We start from the raw sequence: 27147 nt of genomic DNA, 5'->3' as shown, positions 1-27147 counted from the left end.
AGCAAACATAATCACTCCCCACAGCAATGCCCTTTATGGGCACCTCATCCCAACCTAGCCTGAGAGGGGTCCTAGTCATGTGAAAAAAAGCCAAACCATTCTAAATAAAAACACTCTGAATGACTAGCCTCTTAGAGATATCTAATTGGCTTTTATAAAATCACTTTAAACCTCTGTTTTAAAATCTCCATATTCTGTTAAAAATGTGTTCTTAAAAATTATGTTCTGTCAGTTTGGATTTGGAACTAGAAAGGTTGTTTAATGGGGGAAAAAAAAGGACTTTACAGCCTGACGCAGTCAAGCCAGCCTGCAGACGCAAGTACAGGTTGCTAAGGGAACAACAGAGAGGAGATGTAGGAAAATGAAATGCATTAACAAAAGTAAAACACACCTTAGCAAGAATATAAGGACTGGAGTACAATCTTTATTACATGTCAAGGTCAAAAATCAATTTGAACACAATAATTCTGGAAGAAAAGAAGTAAAAAAGGGATCATATTATTTGATACACAAATACTCATCATACAAAAAATTGTCCAGCAATATATCTAATTTGCAGGTAAAAAAAAATCAAAGTGCTTTGCAACTGGGTATTGATTGATTGGACAGTTCTACAATCCTTAGTGAGATTTTACCCTATTTTCCCACAATTTCAGAAATAGAAGCCAAAAATTTCTTAGAAATAAAAATCAGAATTTTAATCTACTTGCTCTTTTTACCAGGCTTGGTTTTTTAAGCCCTGATGAGGCACAAAATATTAGGTATACAAGATTTACTCTGCTAATGGTCAATAACTGAAACATCAAGATTTCAGGATTTAAAACCTTAAGATCACTGAGAGGGAAGCACATATGTCTGTGACCAGTTTACGGCATCACTTATTCCTGGTGTGTAAATGTCCACACATAGCTCCTTTGCGGCCTGCCTTGAAAAGATCATTTCTAGCTTTCTGAAGAAGTCAATGGCATAATATGGAACGGCATATTAAGGCACACAAAGTATTCTTTTAGATTTAATAAATTTAGCAACTCCAACTTACAAATGGTATTCAAGCCCAAATCCAGGTTTCATTATTTCCAAAGCCAGAAATACACGTCACATCTCCCTCTCCCATCATGAAACACCAGGCTGCCAATCCCTTTCTGTAGGATTTGCTCAGAGTGGAATATTTGCATGTTTCTTCCAGGGGCTGGACTGTTTTTTGCTTGCTAATACATCTAGGTCATGGCAGATTCGGGCACGAGTTGTAGAAGGCTGGATGATGTCATCCACAAACCCTGTTTAAACATAGAAAAGGAAACGGACATTATTTGCATCCTAATTTAGTCCAAGTACAGTGTGAAAATCAGTAAAACAACAGAAACGACAAACAACAACCAAAAAATCCCTATCATTCTTCACACTTCACTACCATGCTCGGCCTAATTAACACATACAATTCTGAAGGCTACTGGGATTGAGCCACCCTATATTGATAGTACAAACAGCCCAACGTGGAGACAAGGGACAGGGGAAGGAAAGTGAGTACGGTCTGTGTCATTTTTTTTTTTTTTGCTTTCTGGAGGGCAATTGGGGCTAAGTGACTTGCCCAAGGTCACATGGCTAGTTTTTGTGTTAAGTGTCTGAGGCTGGATTTGAACTCAAGTCCTCCTAACTCCAGGGCCAGTGCTCTATTCACTGTGCCACCTAGCCGTCTCGATCTGTGACATTTTCAATAAAGGCTGGGAGTTCTCATATAAGTGTGAGAAGTCTGGGGTCAGACTGTAGGGAAAGTGGTAGGGTCTGGACCTATGGCACAGAAAACTCTCTGATAAACTATTAATATACCTTTTCTGAAAGTCTCAGAGAGTTTCTTAGAGCACTGAGAGCTTAAAGGATTTATTCCTCATGTAACTAGAGGCAAATCACTCACTGGGCCTCAGTTTCCTCAACTGTAAAGGAGGTGGTTCCACTAAATGGCCTCTATAGTTCTTCCAGTGTCTGTATTGATGATCTCATGCTGAGCTTGGTCTTTATGTGTTAGGCAATAAGGAACCATTCAAGGAGTTTGGGCACAGGAAAGACATTAAGAATAATCTAGCAATGACATGAAAGATGCACTGGAGGGTGGAGAGGAGAAGTGAGAATTCTTAGGTTATTACAACAGTCAAGGAGGGAACAGTGGGGAACCATATACTTTTCTCGCAATGAAAGAGAGAAGGGATGGATATGAGAAAACATCACAGAGGTAGAATCAAAAAGAATTGGATGTAGAATGATGGAGATATTACACAGAGGTTTCAAGTAAGATTGTTGGTGGCATCACCGACAGAAATGGGAAAGTCCACAGGAGTAAAACTGGGTTGGGTGGCAAATTCTGAAGCTTGGGAGACTATATAGTAAAATAGCAGCATTTTTTTTTGAAATAGTATTTTATTTTTTCTAATTACATTTAAAGATAATTTTCAAAATTTATTTTTATAAGATTTCAAGTTTCAAATTTTTCTCCCTCCCTCCCTTCCCTCCATTCCCTCTCCCCTCCCCAAGACAGCAAGCAATCTGATATAGGTTATATATGAACAATCATGTTAAACATATTTCCACATTAGTCAGGTCATGAAAGAAGAAATAGAAAAAAAGGGGAAAGTCCCCCCCCCAAAAAAAAAAAAAGTTAAAACAGTATGCCTTGATCTCCACAGCTCTTTCCCTGGATATGGATAGCATTTCCATCATGAGTCTTTTGGAATTGTCTTGGATCACCATGTTGCTAAGAAAAGCTAAGCCAATCATAGTTAATCATTGCACAATTTTACTGTTACTGTATACGATGCTTTCCTGGTTCCATCCACTTCACTTAGCATCATTCATGTATTTTTTTCCATGATTTTCTGAAGTCTGCCCGCTCATCATTTCTTACAGCACGATAGTATTCCATTACATTCACATACTACAACTTGTTCAGCCATTTCTCCAGCAGATGGGTATCCTCTCAATTTCCAACACTTTGCTACTGCATAAAGAGCTATAGCAGCACTTTAAATCTTTTCTTTTCATTAATTTTTAGTTTTTCAACCTTCACTTCCACAAGATTGTGAGTTCCAAATTTTCTCCCCATCTCTCCCCTTCCCCCCTCCTCCCAATCTGCCCTCCCTCTCTTATCCCCTTCCCTTCTATTTTCCTGTAGGGCAAGACAGATTTCTATGACCCCATTTCCTGTATATCTTATATCCTAGTTGCATGTAAAAACAATTTTTAACATTTGTTTTTAAAACTTTGAGTCCCACATTCTCTCCCTTCCTCCCTCCCTCCCCACCCTCATTAAGAAGACAAGCAATTTGATACAAGTTATACACGTGTAGTCTTGCAAAACACGTCCATAACAATCGTATTGTGAAATATTAACCATTATTTACCTCCATTTTATCCCACCCTGCATTAATTGTATTCCCTTCTTTGACCCTGTCCTTCCTCAAAAGTGTTTGCTTCTGATTGCTCCCTCCTTGCATTTGCCCTCCCTTCTACTATCTCCTCTTTTCCCTTTCCCCCTTACTTTCCTGTAGGGTAAGATACCCAGTTGAGTGTTTATGTTATTCTCTCCTTAAGCTGATTAAGATTAGTGTAAGGTTCATTTTCTCTCATCCCCCCCTACCCCCATTCCCCTCCACTGTATTTTTTTGGCTTTTTGGAGGACAATTGGGGTTAAATGACTTGCCCAAAGTCACATGGCTAGCAAGGGTGTCAAGTGTCTGGGGCTGAATTTGAACTCAGGTCCTTCTGACTCCAGGGTGGGTGCTCTATTCACTGTGCCACCTAGCTGCCCTCCCCTCCACTGTAAAAGCTTTTTCTTGCCTCTTTTATGTGAGATAATTTATCCCATTCTACCTCTCCCTTTCTCTTTCTCCCAGTAATCACCCCTTAATTTTATTTTTTAGATATCATCCTTTCATAGTCAACTCCCCCAGTTCCCTCTGTCCATATATGTGTGTATATGTATATATGTTGTGTATATTTATGTGTATACCTATACATACATATATAAGTGCATATGCATATACGTGTGCATGTGTGCGTGTGTGTGCATTCCCTCCAACTGCCCTAATACTGAGAAAGGTCTCATGAGCTAGAAGTACCGTCTTTCCATGTAGGAGTGCAAACAGTACAACTTTAATAATAAGTCCCTTAGGATTTCTCTTTCCTGTTTACCTTTTCATGCTTCTGCTACCAATGCTGCCCTGGGACTAGGGCCAGACTACTCTCCTCTCTCACCCAGGTTCAAAAGACTTTTCCTACTGTCGTTCTATGCTGTCTTTGGCGTTTGTGGGTTGAGAAGTCTGGAAACCGCCACAGCTGCCAATGATTCTGTCCTCGGAGGCCCTGTTCAGCCTGTCATAGCACAGCCCACGCTAGACTGTGGTCCTCTTTCAGACTGGTAGAAAAGACTTTTGCTACTGATCTTCCAGGATGTCTTGGGCTAAAAATTTGTTTCACTTTGTCATTTTGTGGATTGCTGGTCTAGAATCTGTTTCGAGTCATCTTTTATAGGTATTTGGAGAGGCCTGGGAAAAGCTCAAGCCAGTCCCTGCTTCTACTCTGCCATTTTGGCTCTGCTCTCTGTTTAGCAGCACTTTTGTAGTGGTAAAAAAAAAAAACAGAAACAAAGTGGTACCATTGTCTGGAGGAATGGTAAAACAATTTATGGTATGTGAATATGATAGAATCTTCCTACACTGTAAGCAATAGGATCATAGCTACAGAGAGCATCAACAGACACCAAAGGTCATTAGTACAACCTCTTAATTTTATAGATGAGGAAACCAAGGCCAAAGGGGTTAACTGACATGCCCACAGTCACAAGGATAGTAATTAACAGAAGAGAGGTTTAAAACCAGATCCTCAAGACTCCAAATTCATCTGTCTTTCTGCCATGCTTGCCTCCACATGACAATTATGAGGACTTCAAAGAAACACAGGAAGACTTATATGATCTAATGCTGAACCAAGAGAACACTATACAAAGATTACAAATGACAGAGGTCAAATAGTACTTAACAATAGAGAAATCAGATTCAAGACAATGACCTATCTCTAGATAGGGCCAAGGATGAAATACACTTTTTCCCTCCTCTCATTAGGGGAGAGATGGTGCACTACGGGTATGGGATGTTGCATATGCTATCATCTGTGGTCAATGTGTCAGCTAATTTTAATATTTTCTTTTTTATAAAGGAGTTCTCTAGGGGTGGTGAGTGACAGCTGATGGTGGTATAAAAATAAAAACTGTCAATAAGATATTCATATAAAAGTAAATCTCAGAAAAAAGATCAGTACCAGGTTTATGTATGGCTAGTGGTGCATCTGAAGCTGCTGGATTGATGAGATTGTCAAGGAATGGAATGTAAGGAGAAGAGAAAAAAGAGCTGAGGCCAAAACCTTGGGGAACCTTGAGTGACCAGGAAAAAACAGCAAAGAGGCAGAGAAGGAACAGTCAGCCAAGTAAGAGGAGAAGCACGCAATGGCAGGATTTCTGCAACCAAAGGAGACGGATGACGGCACAACGAAAGGTGAACAACAGAGTCAAAAACCTTGAAGGAGGAACAAGACTTAAATAAAAGTGCCATCCAGTTTGGTGATTAGGACAAGGAAGACCTGGTTCAAAACAATTCAAGTCTACTCTAGCAGTACATTTCTGTCTGAAGACAATCATTCAGCTTCCCTCAAGGACAAAGCTCTGATTTCCCCCTATGGGGGAAATAGGTAGGAAGCAGGGAGAGAATTGGCCTCTGGGTCCATCCTCCTTAGAGAGATCTATCTTACCTCTCACTGCAGCAGGGAAGGGGTTTGCAAACTTCTCTATATATTCTGCCTGGGCAGCTTCCACATTCTCTTTTCCTTTGAAGATGATCTCAACCGCACCCTATAACAGGACAGACAGTGATGGCAAAACACATTGCTGGATTAAATGCCCACAAGAACTCCAACAGACCTTCAATGAACCTCAACGGGGCCTACTGAGACACATGTGTTCGAATTTAAATTTTACTGGCATCATTCCTAATCTGGAAGCCTCTCAAAGAATACCTTTACCTATGGGGGTTGTTTGGCTTGGTTTTTTATTTGTTTGTTTGTTTGTTTTCAAAACAAGAGACTCTCCAGGATCCAGGATGGGTAACCAAGCATGAGTGAGGAACCTCTTCCGACCACCCATAAGACTGCAGATTGACTGCAGGAAGTTAAGTAGTACCATAGACTGAAGGTCAGCTCTATGTGAGGCACTCACTGCTTTACATAGTGTGAAGAATTACAGAGCAAAGGCGGCTAAAGTCCCTTTCTTTGGGGAAGGGAGAGGGAAATAGAGAGACAGAAAGAGAATCCTGCTTTCACATTTCCTTGACCTACCCTTCTCCCCTCAAGACACTTTTGCCAAGAGTCTCTTGATGCCATGCATCATGTTTCACTTTTCTCATTAGAATATAAGGGATGGTTCTTGTGGGGAGGAAAGAGGTTGAGTATTTCCTCAACTATCGCAAGCTCTTAGCATAAAGCTAAATGTTCAGTGGTCACTGTTTGGATACATAAATCTAAGAAGGTCTGAGGTCCTGACCTTTGCCCCCATAACTGCAATCTCAGCTGTCGGCCAAGCATAATTGACATCACCACGTAAGTGTTTGGAGCTCATCACATCATAGGCACCACCATACGCCTAAAACAGAGCATAGAGAATATAGTTATTAAAACTGATATGCAGTATGTGGATTCATGATAATCCAGGAAACCAAGAGAGCATTAAGTACAGTATAAAGCTGGCTCATTCTGGTAATCACAGTTATATTCCTAGGATGCTAAAAAATAAAAAACTAACACTAACCTTTCCTCAATTACATGTTCTCTAGCTTCCCTCATTTTGCCCAGTATTTTTTCCAGTTTCCTTTGAAAGGTCTGAGTTTCACCATGCTCGAATTGGGTTATGTTTGCAGGACAGATCACTGATTTCATGGCGTTTTCCAGACAATGGACAGCTAAACCTCTGAGGGAGTCAGCTTGGTGCAGTGGAAAATGTAATGGAGTAAAAGGACCTGGGTTTTAATCTCAGCTTTGGCACTTAAAGCCTATATGACTCTGGGCGTGTCATTTTACTTCACTGGACTTCAGTTTCTTCATCCGTAAAATGAAGAGCCTCTGGGTCCCTGCCTGCTCGAAATCTACGGCCCCATAATTCTACTCTCTTGATCAGCTCTTGACTTAACTACAAAATTGGTCCTTGCCAGTAGAGGAGCATTGATGAAATGAGGTGGTTTCCCCCATCTTACCTTCCGTGTGATTACAGTGATTTTGGGCACAGTTGCTTCTGCAAATGCATAAAGTAGTTTTGCCCCATGTCGGATGATTCCCCCATACTCCTGAGCTGTACCTGAGACAACATGAAAATTCAAAAACTCTCAACCAAAAAACCTTTTGCCAAGAGCTTCAAAACCATGAACTGGAGTAACAAAACAATGGGAGAGGGGCAGCTCCCACTCCAGTATCTTCCCCAAAGATTCCTCTCAATGACAGAATTGTTCATGTTTCACAGCACTAACAACAGTGAACACACAGTTTATTCAGCCAATTTTTCTGGTGGCTGATTTATTCCCAGTCCAAAAAATTACAGAAAGACTGAGAATTTAAGCTGTTTTTCCTCCCTTCTTTGCAAGGGTGGGATACTGTGGATGGGGATCACTGCACTGGGTGTCAGACTCTACTGATATGTTGGTTAGTTCTACTGAACCACTTTTTATTCATTTCTTTTTAATTCTTTGTCGTGACAAATGACTCACATATTGCAGGGGTTGGTATGAGGCTATATTTAGAAAGAAAAACAAATATAAGAATAAAATTTTTAAAATTTAAAAGTCTAGTGCTTCTTATAAATAGATTTCCAAATAAAATACCTTTTCCCACTAAGGGGATGGGGTGTGAACTGAAACCCCTCTCCACTGATTATTCCTAACCATTGGCTACACCTACCAGGCAAAAAGCCAGGCACGTCGACAAAAGTGATCAGTGGTATATTGAAAGCATCACAAAACCGGACAAAACGAGCACCTTTCACAGAAGAGTTAATGTCCAGACACCCTAATGAGAGAAACAACAAATGCAATGATGTTAAGCAACTACACTGAACTCTTTACATCTCAATTCCTCAACAGTTCTTTGTCTTGGGCAATAACACCTAAACAATAACTCTGCTTTGGGATGCCACCATGCCTATTTAAGTTTTGTTTATGGGAGCTGTGATTATCTCCTCCCCTCCAGTGCTACTCGGAGGCTCCAGGATGGTCCGAATGTTTCCTTGACCCATGAATAAGTGTTCTGAACACCAACAGGAGCCTGCACTATCCAATGAACGGCCTCGTTCTGTCTGGAGCAGTTCGTTGCAACAAGTGTGAAGAGCACGCTTTCAGCCTGTGTACCGGACAACTTGCCATCTGGAGTGGTGCAGGGAGCACCCAACACGTGAAATCACCGATGCCTGAAACACTAAAGCATTTCACAGAGTGCAGCAATGTTTTTGTGAATCAAACAGATACAGAACCTGTATCTGATTGTATGCCGCCATGAGGGGGGAGGAGAGAAAAGTTGGAACTCAAGGGATTGTGGCACTGCATGTTGTAAACGAAAGTAAGTACATTTTTAAAAAATAAAAAATAAAATAAATCAAACAAATAGAAAAATGTATTAGAAACAAAGATTCACAGATTTGATTATACAAAGCGAAAAGAGTTCTGCACAATAAAAAGTGTTACCTCTAAAATGAAAAAGAAATTGATTGGCAAATAGCTGCAATAAATATATCAAATCAAGTCAGGATATCCCAAATTTATAAGGAACTGACACCTATCTATAGGTTTATGAGACATGGTAAAAGGACATGATCAGACAATTTTCAAAGGAGAAAAGGTTAATATTCACACTCATTAATAACAGAAAAATGCAAACCAAGGCAGTATGAAGAGATCGCTTTATGTCTACTACAATGGCAAAAATATTTTCAAATAATACATTTTGCAGGGGTATATGGAAAAAGACAGGGTCAGCTAGGTGGTGAAGTAGACAGGGTGCTGAGTCTAGAGCTGCGAAGACTAAGTTCGAATCTGGCCTCAGATACTTACTAGCTGTGTGACCATCATTACATGCTATGTCTCAGTTCCTGATCAGCAAAATGGGCACACACTGAAGAAAGAAATGCTAAACCACTCCAGTATCTTTACCAAGAAAAGCCCATAAAGGGCGGCTAGGTAGCACAGTGAATAGAGCACCGGCCCTGGAGTCAGGAGGACCTGAGTTCAAATCCGGCCTCAGACACTTAACATAAAACTAGCTTTGTGACCTTGGGCAAATCACTTAACCCCAACTGCCCTACCTTCCCCCCTCCCAAAAGCAAAAAAATAAAAATAAAAAATTTTATAAATAAATACAAATTAAATAAATAAATAAGTTTCGGGGCAGCTACGTGGCTCAGTGAATAGAGCACCAGCCCTGGAGTCAGGAGGACCTGAGTTCAAATCTGGCCTCAGACACTTAACACAAAACTAGCCATGTGACCTTGGGCAAGTTACTTAACCCCAATTGCCCTCCAAAAAGCAAAAAAAAAAAAAAGCCCATGAACAAGTCTTGGGGTCATGAAAAGATGAAAAGTATAAAACAAATGAACAACTGAACAACAGGAGGCAAAGGTACTATGGGACACTATAGTATACGTGGAATGCTGTACCATGGGTGGGATGTTAGACTGGTACAACCTAACATTAGATAGCAACATGGCACTGTCAGTAACCAAAATGATTCTACCTTTTGACCCTGTGATTCCACTGCTAGGACTTCATCCTAAAAACATAACAGAGCAAAAAAAAAGACCTATCTGTACAAAAACATTCAGAGCTGCATTATTTGCAATAGCCAAGAAAGTGGAAATAAATTACATGTCCAATAATTGAAGAATGGTGAATAAATATGACATACTAATGTAACTGAATGTTATTACATCATAAAAATAATGACCACAAAAGAAAAAAAAAGTTTAAAAACAACTAAATGAAGTAATACAAAGCAAGATCAATATAACCAGAATGGCATAAATGCTGACCATTTTTTTCAAAAACCCCAAACAAACAAAAACCCAGAGCCAAAGATACTGAAACTTTAGAGAGGCTTAGAAATGAAAACAGAGTAAACGAAATTTTTTTTTTGTCAGCTGGCAGTGAATTCATTTGATCCTATTTTATTAAATGCTAAGGGCTTTAAGTACTTCAAAAAGTATGTCTATATGATTATTTCTGTTATATTTAAGTTTTAATAACTTAAAAATACACAAGAATGGATACAGTGAAACATGAAACTGTCAAAACAATAATAAAGTTAGTATGTGGGAAAATGGGATAACCTGAGAACTTGTAAAACTAACACGTTGTATAACTCAGCATCACAAACAAGGCACTCACCTTGTTTTCTTGACTGACTGATTACTTTTTAAACAGACTTTATATATTCACTACAATCCAGGCAGAAGTTTTCTATGTTTAATAGAGAGAAGTTAAATCAAGAAGAGAATTTTTCAGTTCTACATAATAGATCAATAGATGACAGGCAAAGAGAAGCAATATGGATTGAGGTTCTGACGCTACCTAGCCCACAGAACGTTCACAGTGACAAACGAGGCTGTTCCTTCTTAGCCATGTTATTAATGACTTAGATAAATCAGAGATGGCATGCTTATTAAACTTTGGGACACAAAGATGGGAAGAAGAGAGAAATGACAAAATCAGGACCCAAACTAAGTTTAATAGGTGTGACGATGAGTGTATACACATAATACGTTAAAAGATATGCATGTAGCTACACATGTATAGTGTGTTATGTACACTGTGTATATATGTATACCTATGTATACATGTGTATATGTATATATATATATGTAAACATACAGCACTTTTAAAAACCTATAACATAATCATTAGTTTTCTTATCTCTCAAATCACTTCACACATTGTGCCACACAAAACAGGCACTCATATGTCTGCTGATTATGATGTAAGAAAAAAAAATCACACATGGTAACTGCAATTTAAAATGTAGTAGAATATATGCCAAGTTTCTCTTTTTCACTCTCACCTCACCCTCCAGACCCAATGAAAAGAGAAAGAGGAGCCATCAGGAGGTGACTGTGATTTCAAAACCAAACCAATATTTTAAAGGTTCTATTTTGACAAAAAACCCCACAGAACTATGCTAATATGTCCACCTCAGGGAAACCACACTTATGTCAAGCATACGCTTACAGTCCAGGCTACCTGACCATGACCAAGGTATCAGCACTACCACCTGGGGTTAGGCTGTCATCCTATTTTCCAGCTTAAAATAACAAAAGGAAGTGTCTGTACACAAAGCATACTAGATAACAACAGTCGTGGTAATACACGAAGCTAGATATTTAGGTTAAATCTGAAAAGATTTATAGATTTCCAAAGAAGGGAAAAGCCCTAATTGGGAAATCATAGGAGTATAAGACTGAAGAGACCTTATGAGTCATCTACAAGGCCCAGAGACCCTTGGTGACTCGTCCAAAGTCACATAACAGCACATATGTGGCAGTGTCAGAATTCAAACCCTGTTCTCTTTCAATTCCCAGATTGGGACCAGGTCAGATTATACTTAGTGGGAGAGTCAGGCTGCTGAAGAGAAAGCCCTGTGAAAAAACAACGTCACACTTGAGCAAGAACTGAAGAGGGGAGGGATAGCAAGTCCTGAGCATGTATGTAAATGGATTAAAACCAAACCTAAAGAGGCATTATAGATAGCAAAGAGGCTTATGTTGTTTTGTCTGTTTTTGTAGCTGGTCTAAAATCTAGGAGAGAGGCACAGAAGGTCTGCACCAGGTCTGCACAAGAGATCAAGAAACGGAGGCATTAAGTAGCTTGAATCACAGTCCTAGAACTGGGAAATATGATAAAGTTTCTTAAGATGGGAAATGCTCATGGATCTAATGGTCTCATGGCCAAAAGTATGAAATGGCTTGAGGGTTGCCTGAACAAAGCTCTTGGCAACAGTTTTTAATGACACAGGCAAAATAAAAATTTAATAATACAGGCAAAAGAAGCATTTCAAAGAAGGAGGGGGAAGATGGCAGAACAGCCGGCCATGACTATTCATACAAATCCCATGAGACTTCTGCAGGAATTTTGTGCCAAAGTTGGGGAGCACGTGATCTGGGGTACAAACAAGCGTGCAAGGCAAGGCACAAAAGGGAGGGAAAACAGTCAATGTGGGGACATCGAGAGGACCTGATGAACATGCTGGAAGAGAGAACAAGGGAGGCTGTGAAGTGAGTTGAGTTCAACAAAAAGTTCAGGAGGACTAACCAATATCAAACAAGTCAGTGCTCTCCATGGATATGGCCACAAGACCCATGCTAAATGGACAAGGAGGGGAATTTTTTTCAAATAATGAGGGGAATGAGAAGATGTTGTCCCCATGGTCTTTGGCTCTATGTACTGATCATATGAATGAACATGCTCATAAGGAAATAAATATTTAAAAGTGTAGCATAAACAGGATAAGGCAGAGTAATATGTAGTCGGGTCAAAGTATGTAGATTATCTGAGCAAGGACTGAGAATTAGAGCACTATTCCATAGTCGTATCACTCATTACAGACTAGATCCATGTCTAGGATTCTGCAGAACTCTCAGGTTCCATCTGAAAAGCAACCAGTGAGAGGCACCTCCTACCTGATGCCACTTTGGGCTGGTTGCCTACAATCCCAACAGTCTTTCCGTTCATCCTTGCAAAGCCAATAATGATGTTCTTGGCATAACTGGGCATAATCTCGAAAAATTCTCTCTCATCAACAATCTGCAAAAAGGAATATGAACTATAGTCAGAAAGGAAAGAAAAATACACAAGCAGCAAAAGTAGACTTTGCCACACATTTATAGTTGTTATTGGGGTTTTTTTTTTGGAGTGGGAAAGGTAAGGCAATTGGGGTTAAATGACTTGCCCAAGGTCACACAGCTAGTTAAGTGACTGAGGCTGGATTTGAATTCAGATCTTCCTAACTTCAGAGCTGGTGCTCTATTCACCGCGCCACCTAGCCACCCCCTATAGTTGTTACTGTTTAGTCATTCAGTTGTATCTGACTCTTCATGACCTGAAAGAATACCATCCAGGGGGTTTTCCTGGCAAAGATACTAGAGTGGTTTGCCACTTCCTTCTCCAGTGGATTAAGGTAAACAGGGTTAAGTGACTTGCCCAGGGTCACACAACTAGTAAGCGTCTGAGGCCAGATGTGAAATCAGGTCTTCCTGACACCATCCACTGAGCCACCTGTCTCCAACGTTTAGAGTTGCCATCTGGTAGTGCCTGAAGTCTCAATGAGACGTGTTTTCTATGATCCTCTGACATGTTTTCATATGCCCTGACTGATCCATAGTAAGCTGTGTATACCAGAAAGAGAAGAAGGTAGGGCAAGGACCTCAATCACATTTCCAGACCCTCATCACTTCTTTCTTTGCTTTTTACCACTGGAGCCCACACCCAAATTCCTAGGGGCTATCATCCAGAACAGTCATAGCATCTCAGAGATGACAGCACCTTAAAAAAAAAATGGTTCAATCCATAACTAAGCAGGAATTATGTGACCTCTAACACTTTTGTCAAGTGGTTAGCCTGTCAAAGATACTGGAGTGGTTTGTCATTTCCTTCTCCAGTGGATTAAGGCAGATAGAGGTTAAATCACACGTCCAGGGTCACAGTTAGTAAGTGTTTGAAACTGGATTTGAACTTAGGTCTTCTTGAGTCCAGGCCAAGGACTCTACCCACTGAGCCATTTAGTGGCTTCATCTTCAATCTTATGAGAAAGGCCTCTAGTCTTTCTCTAGTCCATATAATGCTGACTATTGGTATTAGCTAGATATACATTACTATGTTAAGGAATGGTTCATTTATTCTTATGCTTTTGACTGTTTTCAACAGAACGAATGCTGAATTTTGCCTAAAGCTTTTTCAGGATCCACTGAGTTAACTACATTAAAAAAAATTGTTATGAATAATTTGGTCTATTATGTTTATAGTTTTCCTTATGTTGAACCAACCCTGCATTCCTGGCATAAATCCAACCTGATTATAGTGTCTAATATTTTAATATATTATTATAGACTCTTTGCTAATATTTTATTTAATATCATGTCAATATTCATTACAGATCCTGTTCTACCATCTTCTTTCTCTTCTTTGTCTCCCTAGCAAGACACTATTTATATCAGAAAAGGAGTTTGATTGAATCCCATTTTTTCCTATTTTTCTATCATTAAAAATCATATTGGAATTAACTATTTGAATGCTTGATAGAATTCACTTATAAACCCATATGGCTTCTTCAAAAATTTTTTTCCTGATGTTGAGATATTTAAATAATCTAGTTCTGTTAATCTGAGTATTTTTTATTTTTGTAAAAATTCATTTCATTTAAGTCACTAGTTTTAAAAACTTAATTAATTAATTTGTTTTTGGTTTACAACATTCAGTTCTACAAGCTTTTACATCTAAAATTTTCTCCCTTTCCCTTTCCTCCCCCCTCCCCAAGATAGCAAGCAATCTGATATAGGCTCTACATAAATGCACATTAAATATATTTTCACATTAGTCATGTTGCAAAGAAAAATTAGAATCGATGGGATGAACCACGAGAAAGAAAAAGATTAAAACAAAACAAAAAAGAGAGAGCAAATAGTATGCTTTGATCTGCACTCAGACTCCATAATACTTTGTCTGGATGTGGAGAGCATTTTCCATCATGAGCCTTTTGGAGTTGTCTTAGAACCTTGCATTGCTGAGACAAGCCAAGTCATCGCACAATGTGGCTGTAACTGTGTACAGTGTTCTCCTGGTTCTGCTCCCCTCACTCGGCATCAGTTCATATAAGTCTTGCCAGGTTTTCTGAAGTCTGTCTCCTCACCATTTCTGACAACACAACAGTATTCCAAACTTATTCAGCCACTCCCCAAATGATGGGCATGCCCTGAATTTCCAATTCTTGGCCACCACAAAAAGAGCTGCTGTAAATATTTTTGTACACGTTGGTTCTTTTTTCCATTTGTATGAGCTCTTTAGGATACAGCCTTAGAAGTGGTGTTGCTGGGTCAAATGGTATGCACATTTCTATAGACCTTTGGGCATAATTCCAAATTGCTCTCCAAAATAGCTGGATCAGTTCACAACTCAACCAACAATGCATTAGTGTTCCAATTTTCCCACATCTTCTCCACCATTCTTTTCTTTGAGGACCCACTTGGACTAGTCCTAGTAGCTAGTAACTAGATGGGTAATTGATAGAGCTTTGGCCCTAGAGTCAAGAAGGCTTGAATTCAAAAATGGCTTCATATACTTACTAGCTATGTGACCCTGGGCAAGGCACTTAAACTTGTTCTGCCTCAGTTTCTTCAACCGAAAAATGGGGATATTAATAGCACCTACCTCACAGGATTGTGGTAAGGCTCAAATGAGATAATATTTGTAAAGTACTTAGTATAATGCTTGCAGTAGACATGTAGTAAGCACTTAATAAATACTTGTTCCCTTCTCCCCATCCTTGGGTTTACCTACTTGGCTTCTCTCAAGTCACAATATTTCTTCACAGTGATCAGTATCTTCTTCTTACTCAGGTTCTACCCTGGAGCCTTGTACATGGGTCAGACTCTGTTCCCTCCCATACCCCAGGATGGTATGGGTTAGTCCTGCTTGGTCCTGGATGTCATAGCTAACATTACCCCATCTGCAGGAATTCCTGGATTTTGGACTCAGTTTTTCTATCTTCTTCTCCTTGAATAGCCCCAAAATCAAAGTTGGCTTTGTCTCTTGCTAGGACCTTAAAATGCCCCAACCAGACAGTGTTGTTTGAGTTGCTCGCTGGCCCCTGCATAATGCAGTGCTCTGATTCCCAGCTGCTGGTCTGGTCTTTTGTCCTATAGTTCACCTCGCTGCTGAGCTGACCCTGTCTTCTGCGGTGGTTCAGTTGGGTGCTGCCTGGGTACGTGTCCATCTCTGTCTCCTGAGTGCTTACACATCCTTCCTTCTGTCTACCCCAGTCTGTCTCCATTCAGACCCTCCATGGATTTTTAGCAGCAATTGCTCTGTGGTTTCCTTTATTGTTGTTCCTTCTGATGCATTTTCACAGCTTTCCTGGGATCTTTGAGGGACATCTGAACTCCTCTAGATCTTAATACACTGCCATCTTAGTCAGAAAAATAAAAATGACACACTTTAACTCTTAGCACATTCAAAAAGTCCTTGCTGAGTTCCTAAGTACTACCCATTATGAAGGATCCAAAAATCCTTTCCACCCAAAGGAAGCTTTTAATTTCATGAGAGAAATTAAACAAAAGTAAAAAAAAAAATAAAGATACAGGGAAGTTATCATAAAATTAAGGACCCAATTTGGTTTGACTTTACATTAATCTTTATGTTATGAGTTGTATGTAAGATAAGAACAAATAAAAGTGATTTAAGAGCCAACAAAAGGTTTAGGAACTAAATGTTTCATATTTGAAGGAAAGGAAAAAAGACAACATGCTGTTGTAGGACCTAAGTCTAAAAAAGAAATCATTTTTTTTTACCTATATGATTCAGCTCCTCCTCCCTCATTTTCCGTGTTTAATCAGTTTTCAAGTCAAGTCAACAAGCATTTATCAAGCACCTACTATTTGTCAGGTCCTGTACTACCGTGTTTCCCCGATAATAAGACACTGTCTTATTATTTTTTTTGGACAGAAAAACACCAGAGGGCTTATTTTCAGGGGAAGGCTTATTTTAATGAACATTGACAGCAATTTTAATAAACAGGTAAATGTGAACAAAAAAATGTACCTTTATTCAATAAGCAAATCACTGGGGAAGAACAGGATAACGCGCTCAATGCTGCAGCTCTGATTGGATGCAGCTCGGAGCGCGGCGTGCGTTTCACCCGGGGGGTGGGGGGACGTGCATACAGAGGGTACCGTAATGTAGCATGTAGCACAGGGGATAACCTTCACTACACTAGCAATCTCAATAGGGCTTATTTTCGGGGGAGGGCTTATTTTAGAGGAATCTTACACAGTAAGGGGAGGGCTTATTTTCGGGATAGGTCTTATTATCGGGGAAACACGGTAAGTCCCAGGGACACAAAGGCAAAAAACCAATCCCTTCTCTCAAGGGCTCACAGACTAACACGGAAACAATATGCAAGTGAACTATGTATAAACATGATCAGCACAGGATAAATTGGAGGTGATCTCAAAGGGAAGGGAAATTGCATTAAGGAATTAGCATTAAAGGCTTCTTTTGGGAGGAGAGATTTTATCTGGGACCTGAAGGAGATCAGGGAAGTCAGGAGATAGAAAGGAAGAAGGAGAGTGTTCTAGGCCTGGGAGACAACCGAGAAAAACACTGAACTGAGAGATGGGGTATCATGTGCGATGACCCGCAAGGAGGCCATTGTCACTGGATCTCAAAGCATGTGAAGAGAAGCAGAGTGTGAGAAGGCTGGAAAGGTTATAAAGGGCTTTAAAAGCCAAAGAGGGGATTTTATATTTGATAAAGTGACAGAGATTCACTGGGGTTTACTGAACGGTGGGGTAACACGGTCAGACCAAGCCTAGGAGGAACATTTTGACAGCTGAGGGGATGGACTGGATAGTGAGAGGCTTGAGGAAGAGAGACCAACCACAAGGCCAATGTGAGGCCCTGCACGAAGATGGTGGCCGTGTTGGCTCTTTCTTCTTCTCTTCACTCACTCAGTCTAGAGCCTTTAGCTCTAATCTGCAATCTAATTTTTGGCTCCAAAACAGCTTTTCTGCGCCAGTCTATCCCCTTTCTGATTCATTTTCTACAATGCAAAATAATCTTCCTAAAGCAAGAATATCACCATGTCACTTCCCCTGTAGGAAAGCCTTCAGTGACTCTCTACTGTCTCTCAGATAAAATTACAATTCTTTAGTCTACCATTAAGGGTTCCACAATTTGACACCAAAATGATCTCTCCAGCGTATCTCATATTACTCTACTTCACGAACTCTAGATTCCCATGAATATTCTAATGACACTCAAAAGTCATTGTCAAAAATCCTATTTATCTTCCCCTACCAATTATCACTTCTTCTCAACTACTATTAGTTGAACCATTATCCTGTCTGAGAGTACAAATCTTCAATTCACTTTTGATTACTCACTCTTCAGCCTCTGTATCTAAAGGCCAATTCACAAGATAAAATAGATTTACAGCTAGAAGAAACCCCTTAGAAATCACTGAGAATAACCTCATTTTTCAGATGAAAAACTTTAGGCCCTAAGAGGTATGTGACTTGCTCAGGGTTAGACACTAGCGTCTTTGGAGGGATTTGAACCCAGGTTTTCGTGATTCCAAGATTATCTACTACACCACACTGCGTCTGCTAGATTACTTTCTTTCCTTCACATCAGTGCCCTGGAGCTACAACAGGTCATTTAATGCAGTTGTTGATCATCTCATTACAAAATATTACAAAATCCACTTAACTCCTCTCATCTCTCTGATTCCTCCAAATTTAAATTCATGAAACATAATGTACAAATGATGGCTCTGATTTACATTATTCCTCCAGAAACCTACTGCCTACTATATCATGCTATAATATACTAAAATATACCAACATAACATACAAAATGTACTGTGTATTTTAGTACTATATTCTTATTACATTTATTATGTTTTAGTGCTATATATTTGTACTATATATTAATATATGAAATACTATTATACTAAAATAGATCACATATACTACTATACATTTATGCTATATATTTTTATTATTATATATTAAATTCTAAATAGTTATAGTATAGTATGTGGACTCCACAGGCTTCTCTAAGGCTGAATGAATAGTCTCTAAGCTGGTGGTTTGGTAATGGTAACATAAGCATTCATCTACACTGCAGGGGCATCAGATGTCCCCCAATAAGACTTGTTGCCTTGGTGACTTACAAGTACCCCCGAAGACTCCCAAGGCACTCTACAGGCTTCTTGGAAATTTGGAATTCTTTCACTTATAAAAAATGGCGCACCCTTTCAAATAAGTTTCCAAGGAGATTCAGTTCCATTGTTTTCAACTGGGATTGGATAATATGTCCTCAAATACACCTTCCAATCCTATAATTCTGTGACTCTAGAATGTCAGAATAAAGATTTGATTTTTTTAAGCCCTCCAGGAATCAAATTATCATTCTCTATAAATCAACAAAATAAAAATATTAAGATTCACATGCACTATGAAAAGTTACCAAAGCTTGTGAAATACTTACTTAGAAAACAGTAAATATTTTAAAAATCAAAGTTCTCTATTGGCCTATTTTTAATAGACTGATTTCTAACTAATCTAGTTACTATTTCTGATAATGACATTTGCCCCCATGACTACCACCACAACCAAAAGAGGTATATTAATTAAATGAAATGATCTTTTAAATCCTCACTGGTTGTTACTCCAAAACAGTCCACTTTAAACCTTAAGGCTGTCAAGTCCAATCCTTGGCTAGTCCCCCCACCACAGTCAAAAAAGATTCAACAAAGTCAGAGAGAAAACTTACTGCATGAACTATATCCACCATGTCATAGGCTTTGGTAGACTCCAATGGGACAAGCATGTCTAGCTCAGGAACCAGGCGGTTACTGAAAGTAAGCAATAAGAGAAGAAGACACAATTAGTAATTAATCAACAGACATTTATTAATCACCCATTATGTGCCAAGCACTGGGGACAAACTGACAAAAATTAATTACCCAGAAAGTTAGCTATATGAGGACTTCATTATTCATAAGATAAAAAAAAAATGGCCATCAAATGTGCAGTCTTAGGTTTGTATAGTTAGAATTATAAAATGAATCATGCAGTTAGCACTTACTGAGTACACAATGATTAGTGTTCATTTTGATAATAACAATCACTATTGTTCCACTGAACAAGAGTAGATTGCACAATTAGTTGTACATTATTAATGACAGAAAACCTCGGCAACAGAATCAAATGATACAATCTCAGAAGCAGGGAAAGAGCTCATTTGATGAATATAATTACTTCAGCAATTTGAATCAAAAGAACAAAGGTTTGGAAATAAGAGTGCATGCTTTGCAATGACCTCCAAGTCTCAAACAAAAACCATAAAGGGTATTAAGGTTAACCCTTGAAAGCCATAAAAAAACCCCAGCAATAGTCTGTCCTGATGTGATATGAGAAGCAGAGGGAAGGAAAAGGCCAAACATTTTATTTAGCAGTATTTGACCTGAAGTGTGGCTTCATTGACATGGGGCACTCCCATATGAAGAAATTCCCTCTAGCAGTAATGGAAACATGTGTGGATGGTGTTTGAGAGCCTGCCCATGCCCTTCTAGATGTATCTGGAGACAGAGCAAGCAATGAGAAGACTAGATCGAGGAAGCTGAATTGTAATGAGCAAACAGAGGAAAAGAAATCAGACTATAAAATCATTCTATGATGACAAAGATCAAAATATGGAACCAGAAGAAGACAACAAAATCAAAACTCCTGCATCCAAACCCTCCAAGAAAAATATGAATTGGTCACAGGCCATGGAGGAGCTCAAGTAAGAGAAGTAGAGGAAAAAATGAGAAGAGAAATGAGAATGATGCAAGAAAAACATGAAAAATGAGTCAACAACTTGCTAAAGGAGACCTGAAAAAATACTGAAGAAAGTAACATCTTAAAAAAATACACTAACCAAAATGGCAAAAGAGGTCCAAAAAATCAGTGAGGAGAAGAATGCCTGAAAAATATGGAAAAAGAAATTCAAAAGTTCACTGTAGAAAATAATTCCTTCAAAATTAGGATGGAGCAAATCGAAGCTAATGACTTTATGAAAAATCAAGATATTATAAAACAGATCCAAAAGAATGAAAAAATAGAAAACAATGTGAAATATCTCATTGGAAAAACTACTGATCTGGAAAAGAGATCCAGGAGAGGGAATTTAAAAATTATTGGATTACCTGAAAGTCATGATCAAAAAAGGAGCCTTTCAAGAAATTATCAAGGAAAATTGCCCTGATATTCTAGAACCAGAGGGTAAAATAGAAATGAAAAGAATTCACCAATTGCCTCTTGAAAAAGATCCCTAAAAGAAAACTCCCTAGAAATATTACAGCCAAATTCCAGAGTTCCCAGGTCAAGGAGAAAATATTACAAGCAGTCAGGAAGAAACAATTTGAGTACTGTGGAAACACAATCAGGATAACACAAGATCTAGTAGCTTCTACATTAAGGAACTGAAGGGATTGGAATCTGATATTCCAGAAGTCAAAGGAGCTAGGATTAAAACCAAGAATCACCTACCCAGCAAAACTGAGTATAATAGTTCAGGGGAAAATATGGACATTCAATGAAATAGAAGACTTTCAAGCATTCTTGATGAAAAGACCAGAGCTGAACAGAAACTTGACTTTCAAATACAAGAAGCAAGAGAAGCATGAAAAGGTAAACAGGAAAGATAAATCATAAGGAACTTATTAAAGCTGAATTGTTTACATTCCTACACAGAATGACAATATTTGTAACTCATGGGACTTTAGTTGAAGGGAATATATATATGTATGTGTGTATATGTATGTGTGTGTGTATACATATATATGTATGTATAGGTGTGGACATGTGGCAGGATAAGATGGAGGGAAATATAGCTAGTCTTTCACAATGTGACTACTATGGAAATGTTTTGCATAACTACACATGTATAACCTATATTGAATTGCTTATCTTCTCAGTGACTGTGGGTAAGGAGAGAAGGAAGGAGAGAATCTGGAACTCAAAGTTTTAAAAATGTTAAAAAATTGTTTTTACATGCAACTGGGAAATAAGATATACAGGCAATGGGGTATAGAAATCCATCTTGCCCTACAAGAAAGTAAGGGATAAAGGGGTAAGGGATAGGAGGTAGGTGGGAATATAAGAGAGGGCATACTGAGGGAAGGGGTAATCAGTATGCTTGTCATCTTGGGGTGGAGGGCAAGGGAGAGATGGGGAGAAAATTTGGAACTCAAAATCCTGTGGAAATAAATGTTGAAAACTAAAAATAAATAAAAATTCTGGGGGGAAAAAAAAGAAAGCTGCATTGTTTAATGTCACTTTCCCCCTAGAAAACAGGCCATCCTTAACCCAGATTAGTTCCTTGACAAATACATAATTCCTTTGAACAAAGATGACCCAGTAGGTTTCTAGCAGTCCTTCTCCAAAATCCTCATCCCACATTTCAACATCCAAAAATGGTTTATCAGGGCAGCTAGATGGCACAGTCAATAGAGCACAGGTCCTAGAGTCAGGACGACCTGAGTTCAAATCCAGCCTCAGACACTTAACACTTACTAGCTGTGTGACCTTGTGCAAATTGCTTAACCCCAATTGCCCTGCCTTCCCCCTCCAAAAAGAAAAAAAAAGGTTTATCCTTAAGATATGCCTCAGACTCCAGGCAATGAAGATCAGAGAGGTCAAATGGGGACAAAAGCCAGCGATTTCAGTTTGGAGCAAAAGAGGCACAAAACATGGAAAAGGAGGGTTTTGAGATCTTGTAGCAAAGAAAGGTCACTTTAGCCACTTCTTCACAAGATCCTACTGGGATTCTATTCTCTGATCTCTTGTGTCATAAATCATTGGCCACAATTAAACCATTTTCTCTTAGACACTCTGGAACAGGTGGTAACAGCAAGAGACAAAGCCTATCCATAACAAATGCCCTTACTACACACAATAAAGATATTAATGTGCATACCATTCTACAAATAATTTTCAGGTTGTTTGGTTGAATATAAAAATGTGGGGAAAACTTATAATCTTATCGTTCCTGCCCACACCATGTTGTTTGGAAACTAATTTTTTTCTCTCTCTCTTCCTGTCCCTATACTATTCATTCAACAAGCATTAATTAAACTCCTACTATATGGAAGGTACCAGCTGCTGGTCTAGGACACATTTACTTCACTAGTTTACATATATACAGGGCTAATATTTCCATTTTACAGATGAGTAAACTGAGGTTCAGAGGTTCAAATTAAACAATTTGATCAAGGTCACAGCACTAGTATTAGGTGGCAAAGCCCAAATACCTTCCAACTCTAAGTTCTATGTTTCTTCCATGTTGCCTCTAGTGTCTTAAAGGGGAAAAATAAAACTGGCTTTCTCTGCTACTGTCCTAGGCATACAACTCTTTGAAAGGTCTAAGTCATCTGTCATTACATTATACAAAAACCTGAACGTACTCTTTACTTTTCAAATCTGACCAACAAGTAAAGCAATCAAAGGGCACAAGGTTATCCCCAAGCTTGTCTCTAAAGCCATAATTCCAAAACACGGTAAGAAGTGCTGTATTTTCTGTCACATACCACTGATCATGACATTCACGTATTGGAGCAGGATCCTGGTTATTCAGAGGTAAATAGTTGAAGAACTCTCGGAGGTTCAACAGGGCATCTATGTCATTTTCAAAGGCTCTGTGTGCCACACCTAGAAAGAAAAGGCAAAAGAGATTAGGCTTCAGATATATGCCCAACTGGTCCAAGATTACTGTTTGTAGATTTGCTTGGAAAGGAAGCCATTTAGTTGATTACATTCATCTAACAGGTCATTCACCTTACTACTTGTGTCATGATACCCAAGAAAGAATGCTGGATTTCAAGTTGGAAGTGATGGGCTTGCAGCTCATCTCAGTCACTTACCTTTGTGACCTTGGACACATCACCTCTGCTTTCCCTTCCTCATCTGTGTAATAGAGGGGGCAGGCCAAGCAGATGAATTCTAAGGTTCTTTCCAGTTCTGAGTCTTATGACCCTAGATTTACAAGACGACTGCTAAGAAAGAATAGCTTCTTCCCTAGACTATGTTTTTCACAGTATCACGGTAGTCCAAGGGCTCCAGAAAAGGTAGAGTATTTTTCATAGCACAGCAGTAGCAATCACACCTCTCTCCTCCTGTTCAATTCTAGGCCCACTAAAGCATAAATGACAGGACTTATACATACACACATATACATGTAAACATATACACTGGCCCTCGAGTCAGAAGATCCGAGTTCAAACATCGTTTCTGATGCTGAGTACCCTGGTCTTGGACAAGTGACTTAATGCCCTGAGCCTGACCTGACCTGTCAAATGAGAAGGTCAGTATAAATGGCTTGGGACGCTGCTCTACACCTATATGAATCTGATACATGCCTATGTGTGTTATACACATATGAAACTGACAAACAAATTCTATGGCTTGTCCACTCAACTGCATGTCACAATCTGGAGAACAAATGTTAATCATCCATTTATTTTTTTCTTATATGAATAGTTAAACTGAATTCTTGAGTGATTCCACAGCTCCTGGAGGTTCTACAAGGTTCTAGCCCCTGACACAGCCAGTGTGATGCTCCAACCCATGAAATCCTCAGATATCACCATTCCTAATTTACTGTCAAATCCAAGAAGTATAGGAATGGGCATTTCTTTGTGGGAGCTGGAAAGTGGTGAAAGAGAGAAACAATTATTACCAAACATGTACTACCCGGCGACAAGTCTAGTTTGTATTTTAGGATGTACATTTTAGCTTAAGATTTCAAGAAGCGTTTATTACACACCTGCAAGGTACTCTGCTGGGCTCTGGGGACATAAAAAAACAGAAAATAATTCTACCCTAAGAAGTTTAAAGTCTACTGGAGAATTACAATAGGTAAAGAAAAGTAAAAGGAAATTAATTTTGAGTAGGAAAGGAATCCTGAAAGACCAGCTTTAGGAAACAGTACTGGAGCTAAGCCTTGAAGAAAAAGAGGAATTCAATGAGATGTAAGTAAAGATACAGAGCATGCCAGGTCCTGGGGGCAACGTGTGCAAAGCCCCAGAGGGCAGCGATGGAGTTGTTAGTTTGGGAAACATCCAATAGGTTAGTATGACTGTACTTTAGAGTAGGTGAAGGATGGACACATGCAGGAGGAAAAAGGCTGGAAAAAGAGACTGGATGAGATTGCAAGGAGCTTTAAATGTCAAGCTGAGGAGTTTGTATTTTATCCTACAGGACAGCAGGGAGTCACCAAAGATTCTTAAGCGGAAGTGTGACATGGTCAGACTGTCCTTTATGAACATTATTTTGATAGCTGTGGGGTAGGTGGGTTGTAGAAGGAAGAAACTAGGAACAGGAAGAACAAAGCTGGCCATATCTACTTCATGCCAACTTGGCATTACATTTTAAAAATTAAATTAAAGGAATATAAAAAAAAACTGGTAACATTCTGTAATTTTTAAAAGGCACAAGTTCATTATCAAGTTGAGATTGTTCTGATTACTCTTGATTAAGCTAAATCCTTTCATGGTTTGAGCACACCACCCACCAATATAGGCTGCATGTTCCGCGTGGGAGATTCTCGTCCCTATTTTCCCATAAACACTCAGTAAAGAAGCTACTGAGTAAGCGAAAGGCCTTCCTTTGGGTCTTTAGTATCTTGGCAGTATTAAGGTCCCAGAAAATTAATTTACTATTTCTCCTTCTTGCTATATAACCACCCTCTCTCCTTTTCTCTCATTCATGCCTTCAGTGTCTCTGATTAAATGACACTGTTAGGAAAAACTTAGCAGAGACCTTACTTTATTAACTCCACATACTTAATTTGCTCAAAAATCAATCTGGATCAAGATAAAAGATTCCCATATTATATTTCCTCCCACAAAGACAATGGACAATCTATGGGAAGAACTTAGAATCAAAATCACAAGATTTAGAGTTGGAAAGACCCTTAAAGTCCATCTAGTCTAGTGAGGAAACTGGTAGAGCAATGAGTAGAGACCTAGGTCTGAAGTCAGGAAGACCTGAGTTCAAATCCAATCTCAGACACTTACTGGCCATGTGACCCTGGGCAAATCACTTAACCTTTATTTGCCTCAGTTCCTCATCTGTAAAATGGGGACACATTGGAAAAGGAAATGGCAAACCACTCCAGTATCTGCCAAGAAAACCCCATGGACAAAATCCATGATTTCATGTAGAGCTGGACATGGCTGAACAATAAATAACAAACAACAACCCTGGGCAAGTCACTTAACCTCTATGTACCTCAGTTTCCTCAACTGTAAAACGGGAATGATAACAACACCTACCTCACAGTATTGTTATGAGGACCAAAGGAGATAATATCTGGCACTTGGCCCAGTGCCTGGCACACAGCAGGTGCTCAACAAATATCTGTTCCCTCCCCCTTCTCGCTGCCACTCCCCACCCCCAATCTTCTGTACTTCTAAGGTCCTTATTTCACAGGTGAGGAAACCGAAACAAAAAAAGTGAAGTGATTTGCCTGAGTCCCCACAGTAACAGCGGGGGGTGTGAGCCCAGAAATTCTGTCGTCTCCCTCCTCGCGCTTTCCGCTACACCCTATTTACAGCACTGCGGGGAGGGGCCATCAGAGACTTACATGGATTTAAGAGGCTCTGTCTCCAGATATGTCTATAAGGGTAAACACCATCTCCATGTGTCTACAGCCTGGCAATGGGTGTATCAAGCCTTTACTAGGGAGGTAGCAAAGCTTGAGCTAGTCTGACTAATTACGGGAGATTTCTCTTGAGGATTTAGTATTTTAAAAACTGCAATGTAAACAAAAGTTACTGAAAACAGTCTCTCATTCCTCTCAAGTGTGAAAGGGCACTTCCATTTTCATTTGGTGCAAACCTTCGGTGAATTTTGGGCAGCTATGGCTTCTTAGTTCTTTTTACAATAAAACCAACAAATGTAACAGAAAAAAAGCCCAGTAACAACTACCACTGCTGCTACCCTCCTACTTACTCTCCCATCACTGTATCTGGAGTCAGAAATTTTACCATTGTGGAAATATGGAAATATTTTTTAGAAAATCTTCAGAAAATACTTTTTAAAAAAGGGTATGTTTGTCATCCATTTCAAAAGGTGTTTCGATAATTTTTAAGAGAAACATTAGCTGATAAGGATGATGGAGTCTTTCTCACCTGACATCGTTGTATGTGTCTTGGCACCTCCAAGCTCTTCTTGGGTGACATCCTCATTGGTGACAGACTTTACCACATCAGGGCCCGTGATGAAAAGATAGGATGTGTCCTACAATCAGATTTCCAGACAAATCA

The 27147-nt window shown here is 39.2% G+C and overlaps 1 protein-coding gene across 1 annotated transcript; it reads right to left on the bottom strand.

Annotated features, from left to right (window-relative positions):
• Positions 1–404: 404 nt before the first annotated feature.
• PCCB (propionyl-CoA carboxylase subunit beta) lies at positions 405–27147 on the bottom strand. The gene is made up of 9 exons (XM_069063918.1): positions 27013–27147; positions 23410–23530; positions 19611–19692; positions 12743–12866; positions 7984–8091; positions 7287–7387; positions 6581–6679; positions 5794–5893; positions 405–1277 (listed from the first exon to the last, which is right to left on the bottom strand). Exons 1-9 carry the CDS (start codon positions 27017–27019, stop codon positions 1156–1158), a joined length of 864 nt encoding a protein of 287 aa, XP_068920019.1. The 5' UTR covers positions 27020–27147; the 3' UTR covers positions 405–1155.

The sequence above is a fragment of the Petaurus breviceps genome, unplaced genomic scaffold, assembly GCF_028583685.1.
Source record: "Petaurus breviceps papuanus isolate PSGF00001 unplaced genomic scaffold, PetGlider_PUasm1.0 90604, whole genome shotgun sequence".
Taxonomy (NCBI): Eukaryota; Metazoa; Chordata; class Mammalia; order Diprotodontia; family Petauridae; genus Petaurus; species Petaurus breviceps.
Note: the sequence above shows the minus strand (reverse complement) of the source record. Positions and strands in the feature narration are given on the sequence as shown.

Excerpts from the sequence above, each read along its gene's own strand:
- PCCB (XM_069063918.1), bottom strand. Across the intron at positions 12,867-19,610 it reads TGGTGGATATAGTTCATGCA|ATTGTTGATGAGAGAGAATT; the intron begins GTAAGTTTTCTC and ends TCCTTTTTGCAG. Across the intron at positions 1,278-5,793 it reads CTTCCCTGCTGCAGTGAGAG|GGTTTGTGGATGACATCATC; the intron begins GTAAGATAGATC and ends ATGTTTAAACAG.